This window comes from Ovis aries, chromosome 23 (assembly GCF_016772045.2).
Source record: "Ovis aries strain OAR_USU_Benz2616 breed Rambouillet chromosome 23, ARS-UI_Ramb_v3.0, whole genome shotgun sequence".
NCBI lineage: Eukaryota > Metazoa > Chordata > Mammalia > Artiodactyla > Bovidae > Ovis > Ovis aries.
Genome location: NC_056076.1, coordinates 46226227 through 46239467, shown reverse-complemented (window position 1 = coordinate 46239467; position 13241 = coordinate 46226227). Strand labels below are relative to the sequence as shown.

General features: G+C 40.3%; 1 protein-coding gene across 1 annotated transcript; it reads left to right on the top strand.

Moving 5' to 3' along the window:
* The first annotated feature begins 3740 nt into the window (after window positions 1-3740).
* Window positions 3741-12272, top strand: ATP5F1A (ATP synthase F1 subunit alpha). Its single transcript, XM_004020520.5, has 12 exons — window positions 3741-3854; window positions 5331-5409; window positions 6619-6788; window positions 8392-8565; window positions 8654-8820; window positions 9021-9169; window positions 9507-9658; window positions 9776-10000; window positions 10509-10616; window positions 10727-10871; window positions 11771-11921; window positions 12061-12272. Exons 1-12 carry the CDS (start codon window positions 3795-3797, stop codon window positions 12140-12142), a joined length of 1662 nt encoding a protein of 553 aa, XP_004020569.1. The 5' UTR covers window positions 3741-3794; the 3' UTR covers window positions 12143-12272.
* Window positions 12273-13241: the final 969 nt, after the last annotated feature.

Genomic DNA, 13241 nt, shown 5'->3' with positions numbered 1-13241 from the left:
AGCTAAATGTGCTGGAAACTGTTTTTAAAAGGTTTACAGCATACAACTCCTGCACAGTCACTGCCACTCAGCCATTCTTTCATTCATTTCTTTGCCTTTCCTAAAGTTCTCTCCTCCTTCCATCATCCTGTAGTTAACACCTTGAGAGGCTCTCTATATTTCTCTATATTTCTATAGTCTTCTGTGTTTTCCTATTTTTGTTTCATTCTTACAGGAACCCTGCAAAGTAGATGGGCACACATTATTTTACCTATTTTCACATTAAAACCACATGCATGGAGTATATGGCTTGACCAAGATTAGGTGGTGGACCTGGAATCTGACCATGGTGTTCTGACTCCAACTGGGTGTTTCAGCCTCCTCAGGTCACACCATACTGCTGTGCACAACCTCCTGTAGTATACTATCACATTAGGAAAAATAGGCCATGTACTCAACTTTCTGTGGTGGCGGTGGTGTTCAGTCGCTGAGCTGTGTCTTACTCTTTGCGACCCCATGGACTGCAGCACCCCAGGCTACCCTGTCCTTCACTATTTCCTGGAGTTTGCTCAAACTGTGTGAATTGAGTCGGTGATGCTATCTAACCATCTTACCCTCTGCTGCCCCCTTCTCCTTTTGCTTTCAGTCTTTCTGTGACAGGTTTCAATATCAAATTGTGAATCACTTAGCACCAAATATCTTCCTCTTAAGTAATATGCATATTTTAAATGATTAAACTTTTCGATGAAATTTTAGTAAGTAGCCTATATCATATTGTGTGGCTTTCTTATTTTTTTTTCTTTTTTGTTTCAGTCATATATGTATCTGCTCATTTACTAAATTCCAGATAAGGGTAGGGAAGTTATCTTTATGCCCTTGTTCCACTTTCATCACTACAAATTTTACAAAATATCCTTGAACTTTATTTTTACAAACCCAAATTTTACCTATTCTTACCCCTAATTCCCAGGAGGACTGTCATATTTACTCAAGGCTCACCTTGAAAACGAAGTAGGATATTAGATAAAGGGATGGGTGTTTTGCAAACTATTTTAGGACATGACTGTTTTTAACCCAGATATTCATATGCCCAACCCGAATTAAGATTTGGGGTATAAGCCAGAATTTGGTGAATGAAGCTATAAGATCCTTCTCAAAACAGTTACAAGTAAAGTTAATGTAAATACTCTCCACTATCATAAAATGCCATAAAATGGCACAGTGGTAAAAAAAAAAAAAAAATCCACCTGCCAATGCAGGAGACGCAAAAGACACGGGGTTTGATTCCTGGGTTGGGAAGATCCCTGGGTCGGGAAGATTCCCAGGTTGGGAAGACACCCTGCAGGAGGAAATGACAACCCATTCCAGTATTCTTGCTTGGAAAAATTCCACGGGCAGAGGAGCCTGGTGGGATACAGGCCATGGGGTTGCAGTCTGTTAGGACTGAACAAGCATCACAAAATACCTAACATTTTCCTTCCCAACCCAAATTCTGCACATTTCACAATTATCTCAGTATCTCTCTCTCTCTCTCTTCACACACACACACACACACACACACACACACACACACACACACACACACAGAGTCTCCTTGGGGGGAGCAAAAGTCCTGCCCTGATTTCATCAAGTAGGTATAGAAAGTTATTTTCATCATAGCCATTTTACTTCAAATGAAAAAGTAGTGTCTATACTATCATGAAAATAGCTACTTTTAAAGGAAAAATTGAGCCCTAGCTCACTCTGGAGTGATTCTGGACCATTCTTCCCAGGACTAGCAACCACTCTATTCGAATTTTTCCTTGTTAAACATTTTAATGTTAAACATTGCCCTAATTGGCAGGCATAATTCTTTCAGATCGAATCTAAAAGAACTATGATTCTTCAATTTGAGTGCTTATCACAGTGAGGGTGCTTTTCAAATGTTCAGCTTGCCCCCAGTGTTTGACTCAGTCTCTTGGGGTGTGGCAAGAGATCTGAAGATTCAGTTCAGTTCAGTTCAGTCGCTCAGTCACGTACAACTCTTTGCGACCCCATGAATTGCAGCATGCCAGGCCTCCCTGTCCGTCACCAACTCCTGGAGTTCACTCAGACTCACGTCCATCGAGTTGGTGATGCCTTCCAGCCATCTCATCCTCTGTCATCTCCTTCTCTTCTTGCCCCCAATCCCTCTCAGCATCAGAGTCTTTTCCATTGAGTCAACACTTCGCACGAGGTAGCCAAAGTATTGGAGTTTCAGCTTTAGCATCATTCCTTCCAAAGAAATCCCAGGACTGATCTCCTTCAGAATGGACTGGTTGGATCTCCTTGCAGTCCAAGGGATTCTCAAGAGTCTTCTCCAACACCACAGTTCAAAAGCATCAATTCTTCGGCACTCAGCTTTCTTCACAGTCCAACTCTCACATCCATATGTGACCACTGGACAAACCATAGCCTTGACTAGACGGACCTTTGTTGACAAAGTAATATCTCTGCTTTTTAATATGCTGTCTAGGTTGGTCATAACTTTCCTTCCAAGGAGTAAGCGTCTTTTAATTTCATGGCTGCAGTCACCACCTGCAGTGATTTTGGAGCCCCCCAAAATAAAGTCTGATACTGTTTCCACTGTTTCCCCACCTATTTGCCATGAAGTGATGGGACCAGATGCCATGATCTTCGTTTTCTGAATGTTGAGCTTTAAGCCAACTTTTTCACTCTCCTCTTTCACTTTCATCAAGAGGTGTTTTAGTTCCTCTTCACTTTGTGCCATAAGGGTGGTGTCATCTGCATATCTGAGGTTATTGATATTTCTCCCCGCAATCTTGATTCCAGCTTGTGCTTCATCCAGCCCAGTATTTCATATGATGTACTCTGCATATAAGTTAAATAACCAAGGTGACAATATGCAGCCTTGATTCACTCCTTTTCCTATTTGGAACCAGTCTGTTGTTCCATGTCCAGGTCTAACTGTTGCTTCCTGACCTGCATATAGGTTTCTCAAGAGGCAGGTCAGGTGGTCTGGTATTCCCATCTCTTTCAGAATTTTCCACAGTTTATTGTGGTCCACACAGTCAAAGGCTTTGGCTTAGTCAAAAAAGCAGAAATAGATGTTTTTCTGGAACTCTTGCTTTTTCAAATGATCCAGCGGTATTGGCAATTTGATCTCTGGTTCCTCTGCCTTTTCTAAAACCAGCTTTAACATCTGGAAGTTCACGGTTCACGTATTGCTGAAGTCTGGCTTGGAGAATTTTGAGCATTACTTTACTAGCGTGTGAGATGAGTGCAATTGTGCGGTATTAATCTGCGTTAATTCTCACAGCAGGAAATGCTCTGCTCCCTACACGCCCAAGAGGAGTAACTATTGCACCCACATCACCAAGGTTTAATAGCTGTATCTTCGGGACCCGCCACAGTCAACCTCCCTGATGGTCAAACTAGCCAGCTGCGCCCCAGGACAAGGTGACGGCAGCATCGTTTTTCTACCAGGATGCGGCCTGGAAACTGCTTCTCAGCCAGTTCCGCTATAACCATGTGGTCGCCCATGGCAACCACAAGGTCGATGAGAAAGATAAAAGTAAATATGTAACCAGTGCCTGGGTCGAAGCTGGCAAACGTCTAATCAGTCATTTGGAGGTTCAAAATCTAGAAATTATACTTAAAGGAAGAAAGTAATTAACCCCCACCCTGGCAGATTCGCGTCCGGGGGTGAAGCGAGGGGCGGTACATCCGGGTCACGTGGGCTGACTGCTTTGACCTTCCCCGCAGCTCGGCCATTTTGTCCCAGTCAGTCTCGAGGCTGCGGCTGCGGAGGAAGCACCTGAGGAGGAGCTGCAAAGATGCTGTCCGTGCGCGTCGCCGCGGCCGTGGCCCGCGCCCTCCCTCGGCGAGCCGGGCTGGTGAGCACGGGAGGCTGGCTGGAGGGAGGGTCCAGTCAGCTGCGGGGGGCGATTGCACCGGCTCGGGCTCTCTTTCTGTGCGGAGGGTGAGGGGCTGTGGCGGGCGGCGCCATCTTGCCCCGCTGGCCGCTCGGCCTGGCCTGGGCTGTCGGCGAAGGGCTCTTTTGCTCGCCCGGTGCCGGAGGGTGCCGGGTGCTGCAGGGGACAGTGACCTTCGTGCTGTCTGGAGATGGCGCCCCGGGACGATTCCAGTCTTCGTCCGAGAGGCCGCAGAGGGGCCTTGGATGAAGGTCAGGGCTGGGGCGCTGGTTTCCCGAGGCCTGCTCCGAAACGGGGAGCCTGGGTCCCACTGACTCCCCGGCCTTCCTCGCTGAAGGTCAGAGCACTGTTGTCAGCCCGGGTTGAAGCAAGGTAGGGAGCATCGCGTGAAGGTCAGCAGGCCCCGGCATTTCACCTCCTCCCGAGGTCGGTTCAGAGAAAAGCAATAAATGAAGGTGCCTTTCTTAATGCTTCTATATGCGATCTCTTAGTGCCGAATAGCGAAACGATCGTGAAAACACCGTACAGGTGCAAATACGCCTTTCAGTGCGGGCGCCACCCTGACAGCGGAGGAGCTGGCTTCCAAACTGTCTCACTGGGCAGACTTCCGTTGCTGGTGCTTTGACTTGTTTTAAGATTTCATCCTTGAGGAATGTTAGTGATTGAAAACTCAAGTAAATTAGAACATAGTTTGGGAGAATCTCTTCAAGGTCAGTGCCCTTCATTACTTAAATCCCTTGAAGTTAAGGACATAACCCCTAAAGGTTATGTAAACGCTTTGACATTTACTTGTGTTTTCATCTTCAGAGTAATCTCAGTTTGGAAAGCTAAATAAATTCGTTGGCCATTTACTGCCCTAACACAACCGCTGATAACATCTTGGATTTCTATTAACAAAAACAAAAAAGAAGTACTCAAGGACATTCATCCTAGTCCTGTAGAAGGGAATGCCTTCAGAATATGCCTTGACCAAACACAGTTGTAGAAGGAGGGTCCGGATTCCTGCAGGATTTGTTGAAGGGAGTTTTTTTGAAAACAAAATGCATATTGCCATATCTCTTAGTTTCTAACCAAACTCAACATTTAGAGGCTTTTTAAGATTAGAATAGAAAATCTATTGAGATTTGCCCCTTTTAGGAAGCAGTTTATAAAATTGAGTATTTCCACAACTCAATTGAAATACATTTAAAGTCAAAATAAGATTTATCTGGTGCCTTTAAAAGGAAAGATACTTTGTTAGCAGTTGCTTTTTAGTGTAATTACAGTGTACCAGGAACTTCATTAACAAATTTTCATGTATATCGATAAATGCTTTTTGATGTGATTAATATTTGTGCTGATAATTTGATCATACCAAGCCTGCATTTGTTTAAGTTTGCAAATTTTATAAAGGCTTTTTTTAAAAATCAGATTTTTAAAGAAAATTTCTGGCACTAGGTCTCCAAAAATGCTTTGGGATCATCCTTCATTGCTGCAAGGAACCTGCATGCCTCTAACTCTCGTCTTCAGAAAACCGGTAAGTCATCATTTCTGTGTCTGGACCACACTTACTATCTTGTTACTAAATGATAAATGTTAGGTAGGTTACATACCTGCTGGGGGAATATTTTTTGGATTTTTTTCCATTAGTGAATTTTTTTCTCTCAATTTTAGTTACTGTGGAAGTTTAGATTCTGAACCCATAATATGCTGTTTAGCTCTATTTTGGTAGGTTCCCTTCTAGTGAAATGAATTGTAATTATTTATTTCTCTTGATGGGAGCACAGGTTCTTTTTTGTCGTAATGAATACTTCTTGGTCCATATCAGTATATGTCAGGTGGTAGGCTCCTTTCTGACCTATGAACCCTTTCCTAATAGACATTGGGAAAAGACGATGTGTTTCAAAAACAGGAACTGGTAACCTATACCTGGCAGTCTGAATTTGCACATTGTAAATGCAATAGAGAAAGGAGGAGGTACACTTAAGATTCTGTAGGTTGGGAAATTTTTTTGAGATGTGCATTAGGGCTTTTGAAATACAGTTAGGTATCATCTGTATGCCAAGATGAGGAATATAATACATGCTTCCCTTGAAAGGGAGAAATAACAGCTTTTCATCACTGTTTGAAAGTGGGCGTTCTAATGAATTTTTTCCTTGGCTGAAATGATTAAAGTTTGAAGAAGAAATTACCCTTTTTTTGTCATAGTGAGGTGACATAAATGAACTTTCAAAATGCAGGGGCTATCAGTACTTATATTTTGTTAAACAGTTGGGGTGTTTTTGTTTTTGGCTGACTTTTGGGATCTTACTTCCCCCAGCAGGGATTGAGCCTGGGCCTTTGGCACTGAAAACACGGAGTCCTAGCCAGTGGACTGCCAGGGAATTCCTAAGCGGTTGCCTTTTAAGATACACTTTTTATAGAATTTAGCCAAAAAATTCAAGTTTCAGATTTCTTAAGAGATTAAACCAAAAAATTAGGAAATAGAAAATATCTATTTTAGGGATATTGCGTAATTTGATTAGCTCCTTACCTGGTTTATGTTTGTCTCGTAAAGTTTTCTCTCAGTCACTTGGATTTGTTTTCATAGTGGTAGGTATCAAGCTTTTTTTAAAGAATGTTAATTTTAGAATACAATTTGATTATTATGATCACAACAATAGTTTATATGTTGTTGGGGAAATGAGTTTTGAAAAGATCTTTGGACCAGGCTGTTTTTTGTAATGAAATTGTCCTCTCTTAATAGGCACTGCTGAGGTGTCCTCTATTCTTGAAGAGCGTATTCTTGGAGCTGATACCTCTGTTGACCTTGAAGAGACTGGGCGTGTTTTAAGTATTGGTGATGGTATTGCCCGGGTACATGGGCTAAGAAATGTTCAAGCAGAAGAAATGGTAGAGTTTTCTTCAGGTTTAAAGGTAAATTGTAAAATGAGATTTTATAGTTTTAGCATTGGTGTTTCCTCCGTTATTTAGTAATTCAGAGATTGTGTCACTTTTTTTTTTAAACTTTGAATTCGAATCTGCTTCAGTGATTTTGTGTTTGTCATTACTATAGATTGTGAAGAGAATAAATTTTTTTGTTAACCAAACTTTTACCCTCTGGACTGATTTATGCATAAGTTGTAACCATTAGCACTGAAATATAAAATTGGGTAAATCTTCAACCAGATTGTGAAAAGCTCAAGTCTGTTCGTAGCTGTTAAGATCATTCTATACAAAAGCATTTGATTAGTTAAATTCATTTTTGGCAGAAAGTTGGAAGTCACTGACTGTATTTTTTGTAGGAGTAGACCTGTTGTTGAGATGTGAGCTAGTGGTATAGCTATCAAAGCACTAATAATAGAAGTGTGCTTTTTCCTATTAGATTATCGTAGTTGGCCAGTAAGATGAGAAGTCAGAGTTGTTGGAGTCATGGGTTCTCTTGACAAAAGCAGAGTTATGATATCGAGGTGGACCAGGGGCAGTAGAATTACCCACTAATCACATACATGGGGGAGGATCGTCTTGGTTCTCTTGCTGGTGTCCAGTATGGAAAAAGAACCTGTTGGTGTGAAAGACTAATTATGGAGCCAAATGTTTTATCAGTAGCTCTCAGACCTTGGCTAAAAATTTACCCTTTCATCTATCGTGTGTATCTTTGAAAGGTTAGGCTGAAATAGAGGAACTCATTTTCATTTAACTTTTAAAGATCTAGGAGTCCAGACTGATACTGTCTGAAATAACTTTTGCCATGATGGAAATGTTTTATAGATATGGATATGGTAACTACTGAAGTTTCTCTGACTTGGGTAATGGGGCAATTACTAATTTGAATTTTAAATAGCCATATGATGTTAGTGGCTACTCTGTTGAACATTAGAGATTTAGACTAAAGGTTTTGTACTTGCAGTGGTATTCCATGGTGCTCCTCTATATTTACTCTGTAATTCTTGAGAGCTTTATTTATTGATCAGATTCAGTTCCTGGACTAGCCTTTTTGCATTGATTATGTATGAGCTAGGGACCTAAAATCTTACCATTTTGAAATATGATGAGATGACCCAGCACTGTTCTGTTGAACAGATTTGTTCTTGATTAGGTAGCTTTTAATTTCACTTTTTACTGATTTGATGGATATAGGTTCTTACTAGATAATCTTTAAAAAAGATTGTTTATGAGTTCTCACAGATGTAAATCAAGTGTGTCTTCCTAGTTGACCCTGACACTTTACTTCATACTGGTCACCCCATTCAAAAACTGCAGTCAAAGGAAGTGCAGTGGAAGAAGCTTAAGCAGTTCAATTTCTTTGCTTGTTTTAGTTTTTAGAGGATGTGGTAAGGTGCATGTTTGGCTTATAATTTTAAACTCTGATTATTCGAGGGAACTTGACAAATGTTTATCGAAGATTGGTGGAAAAATAGAAGTGAACCAGATCTGAAAAGTTGGTATTGCTCCCCCTTCCATTTTCACATGTAGTGTAGGTGTATGGGAAGAAGTGCCACTCTGGCTTCATGGATGTTCATTTATGTCTTTTGTATAGGGTATGTCTCTGAACTTGGAGCCTGACAATGTTGGTGTTGTCGTGTTTGGAAATGATAAACTTATTAAGGAAGGAGATATTGTGAAGAGAACTGGGGCTATTGTAGATGTTCCAGTTGGCGAGGAGCTGCTGGGTCGTGTAGTCGATGCCCTTGGTAATGCCATTGATGGAAAGGTAGGTTTAACATTTATTGGATTTGGTTGTAGCTTCAAAACAAAGAGCCAAATTGATTGTTCTGGGATTTCTTCTTATTGTTTAACAGGGTCCAATTGGTTCCAAGGCCCGAAGACGAGTTGGCTTGAAAGCCCCTGGGATCATTCCTCGAATTTCTGTGCGGGAACCAATGCAAACTGGCATTAAGGCTGTGGATAGCTTGGTGCCGATTGGCCGTGGTCAGCGTGAGCTGATTATTGGTGACCGACAGACTGGGTAAAGACTTAACAGCTTGTTAAAAGTTCTAACTAAAACATGCTCTATTGAAAGATTACCTTTAGACTTGGAATGGTAGATATTAATACTTCGGCTATATGACGAGAGTAGACTGTGATATGAGAGTAACTTGTAGTGGAATTTAAGTTGGGGAGTTCTTTGAAGTACTTAGTAAGGTTTATGTTTCTTTTTTCTTACAGCAAAACGTCAATTGCTATTGACACAATCATTAACCAGAAACGATTCAATGATGGAACTGATGAAAAGAAGAAGCTGTACTGTATCTATGTTGCTATTGGTCAAAAGAGATCCACTGTTGCCCAGTTGGTGAAGAGACTTACAGATGCAGGTATTAAGGAATTTCAGTCTCATTGCAGTTATCTGGGGTGCTGCAAATCTTAGACTAGCTTATGATTATAATGAAGTCTGATTTTAATTACTCCCTAATGAATTCAAATTTCTACTAATACAAGTCAGTACAAAAGTAGTAAGTAAAACACTACATCAGTAGTATAAAGGAGCAGTAACTTAAGGTTTTGTTAGTTTCTTTAAAGTAGAAGCTATTAGACTGGGTAATCTTAATAGTAATGACAGAAGTAAAGTGCTTAATTTTTATTTTAGTAGCGTCTAATTTAAAATCACAGTATTAATAATTGTGTACAACTTAATGTTTATTTTCTTCTCAGATGCCATGAAGTACACCATTGTGGTTTCAGCTACTGCTTCAGATGCTGCCCCACTTCAGTACCTGGCTCCTTATTCTGGGTGTTCAATGGGAGAATATTTTAGGGATAATGGCAAACATGCTTTGATCATTTATGACGACTTATCCAAACAGGTCAAAAGAAATGTACTTTTAGACGTGTTTATATGTTTGTATGTGTTTATATGTTTGTATGTGGTAGTTGACAAATGTAGCTCCTGTCTAATAGGTGAGCACTTTTCTATACTGTAGGCGGTTGCTTATCGTCAGATGTCTCTGCTGCTCCGCCGACCCCCGGGTCGTGAGGCCTATCCTGGTGATGTATTCTACCTGCACTCCCGACTCCTGGAGAGAGCAGCTAAAATGAACGATGCTTTTGGTGGTGGCTCCTTGACTGCTCTACCAGTCATCGAAACGCAAGCTGGTGATGTGTCTGCTTACATTCCAACAAATGTCATTTCCATCACTGATGGACAGGTATTATTTTTATGATGAAATAAGTGTGAAAACTTTGATTTCAAGGCAGCAATTGAGACTGGTAGTTTTGAACTAATTTGTTAAATTCCTTTTACTTTTCATTATGGAAAAACCTCAATTGTAAAGAGAATAGTATAATGAAACCCCACATATTCCACCTATTTATGTATTGATGGTATAGTATACTTCATTCTTGCTTTTTTTTTCCCCACGGTTCTCTTGTGTGTGCAATTTTGAAGCAAATCCTAGAGAGATCACATCACTTCACCAGTTTAAGTTTTAATGTAAATATGGTACCTAATTTTTTTGCATCTCACCTCCTCATCTCAGCAGTGGAATATACAGGACGATTTTGAGTTGTGAAAGATTTGAGGAGCTCTTTAGGATAAGAAGCCATTTAGCATTCTTCAGTTTTGGAGTTTCAGTTTTTGCTATAGTGACTTAATTGTGAAAATAATTGATTTCTTTAAGCTTGCTGATATGCCTCTGAATTTTCCTTACATTGTAGATCTTCTTGGAAACAGAATTGTTCTACAAAGGTATCCGCCCTGCCATTAATGTTGGTTTGTCTGTGTCCCGTGTTGGATCTGCTGCCCAAACCAGGGCCATGAAACAGGTAATTTGTATTACTTTGTCATTAGGTTAAAAATAAAAATGTATTTGTATGGTGGTGTGTGTCATTGAAGTATTTTCGTATTGTTTGAGTTAACCATTTCTATGTTTCAGGTGGCAGGTACCATGAAACTGGAGTTGGCTCAGTATCGTGAGGTTGCTGCTTTTGCCCAGTTCGGTTCTGACCTTGATGCTGCCACTCAACAACTCTTAAGTCGTGGTGTGCGTTTGACTGAGTTGCTCAAGCAAGGACAGTATTGTGAGTTGTACATTTGGTCAAGTTCCTACTCTGTTAGGACCTGGGACTATCACAAAGCTCCTTACAAACAGTAGTATGTGTTATTACCTTTGATTAAAGATGTTGCCTTTTGAATATGATTGATACCTGTTTTAATTAAAGTACAGTCATTATTTCAATGGAAATGCTTTAATAATACCTTTCTTTTGGAAACTAAGACATAGTAGATTGTATGTCTCCCCACCATTGCCTTGGCTATATATCTGTGGAATCTGGCAGATTTAAAAGAATGTTGAAGGTGAAGCTTGCTCACTCATATCTGACTCTTTGACCCTATGGACTTTGCCAGGCCATAATGCTGGAGTGGGTAGCCTTTCCCTTCTCCAGGGGATCTTCCCAACCCAGGGATTTGAACCCAGGTCTCCCATATTGCAGGCAGATTCTTTACCAGCTGAGCCACAAGGGATAACTAATAGATAACTAATAAACTAATAATAAAGAATAACTAATAAAGAATGTTAGTGTTGGGAATTCCCCAGTGGTCCAATGGTTAGGACCTCTGTATTCTCACTGCCAAGGGCCTGGCTTCTATCCCTGGTTGGGGAACTGAGATCTCGCAAGCTATGTGGTGCAGCCAAAAATATCTTACTATAAAATTTCAGCAAGTTGTTTATACCCAAAACAATCCTGTTGGGTGATGTCTAGTGCTCATGGAATAAGTGCAAAGATTGTACTTCAAGGCTTACCAATAAGGAAAAAACTGTTTCTCCAAGGAGGTGGGAAGGAGTACTAATATGGAATTTCTACTTGTGAAGTTCCGTGATCTATGGAGACATGTTAATAATTTGTGGAAAAAAAATAAGTCTCTAACTGGGAACAATGGCATGCATTTGTTGAGCAACTTACTTCTTTCATTTCAGCTCCCATGGCTATTGAAGAGCAAGTGGCTGTTATCTATGCGGGTGTCAGGGGGTATCTTGACAAGCTGGAGCCCAGCAAGATCACAAAATTTGAGAATGCTTTCTTGTCGCACGTTATCAGCCAACATCAAACCCTGTTGGGCAAAATCAGGTATGAACACAACTGATGTCTCCTTTTCTTGTAAGCTTTAAAATAAAAAGTCTTGTTAAAATTCTTTTGTATTCTGTAATTAGGTTAGTCATTGAATTTTTGCCCAGGTCACAACTGATCTGCTTTTGTTTTCAAATAGGACCGATGGAAAGATCTCAGAAGAGGCAGATGCAAAGCTGAAAGAGATTGTAACAAACTTCTTGGCTGGATTTGAAGCTTAAACTCCTGTGGATTCACATCAAATGCCAGTTTGGTTTTGTCATTGTTTCTTCTAGTTCCATTTGTAAAAGGATTACTCCAATACTGCAGATGTACAGTAATCACATTAAAATAAAGGTTCCATGTTGCTTGGTGGTTTTGTATAGTTTGATTCTTTAAAAGAACTGAGGTTACTTTGAGGAATTGGTAAATATGTTTCTAGCTTTTTTTACTTTATTAAAGTTAGCAGGCCTACATAATATTTATGACTGAATTCTTTGCACGATCCCAGAGTGTTTTGTGATTGATTAAAGAGAAATTCACTAACTGGCCATAAGAGGCAAAGTTCATATTTGATAACGTGAAAAGCCTGACTGGCTTCTCTGCCCAGAAGACTGATCTGCATGAAGAGGTACTGTAATCGGTAAAATAAAATAGGGCAACTAAGGTTTTCAAAGAAATAAAATGCTAAGTGAAGAATAAAAGATCAGGGCAAAAATTGTGAAAGTAGGTATCAGAATGAATAAAATTGTGAACATGTCAGTATCTTTGCTTTAACTTATGTACGCTGCAGTTCTTATTATAACGTGATCAGGTTTTCATGTTTGGTCTTAGGAAATCTTTACAGTCACAGAGATAACTATTTTCTGTTAAGAGTTGTGAAGATCTGCTGTCACCTAAGAGCTTAATTCACATATTAGAGTTCTTCAGAGAAATGAAACATAAGTGTAGTTGTTCACAGAGATTATAGTGTTGGCAAATTTGAAAGGTTAGGTGGGCAGGTTGGAGACTTAGGGAAGTGTTCCATTTGGAGGTACAATTCCTTCTCCCACAGTAGACCTCAGGTTTTTCAATGGCAATGAGACCCACCCTTATGGAGAGTAATGGACTTCACTCGAAGTCTAATGCTTTTTTATTAAAGTGTTAATCATCTAAAAAATACCTTCACATGGGACTTCCCTGGTAGTCCAGTGATAGATTGTCCCCCCCCCCAACCAAGAAAAAACAAACCCTTCACAGCAATACCGAAACAAAAACTGGGTACCATAGGCAGAGCCAAGGACAGGGCTGTTGAAGAAAATGGCAATCTGTTTGTCTACCCCCAACTTCCTGCTCTCTAAA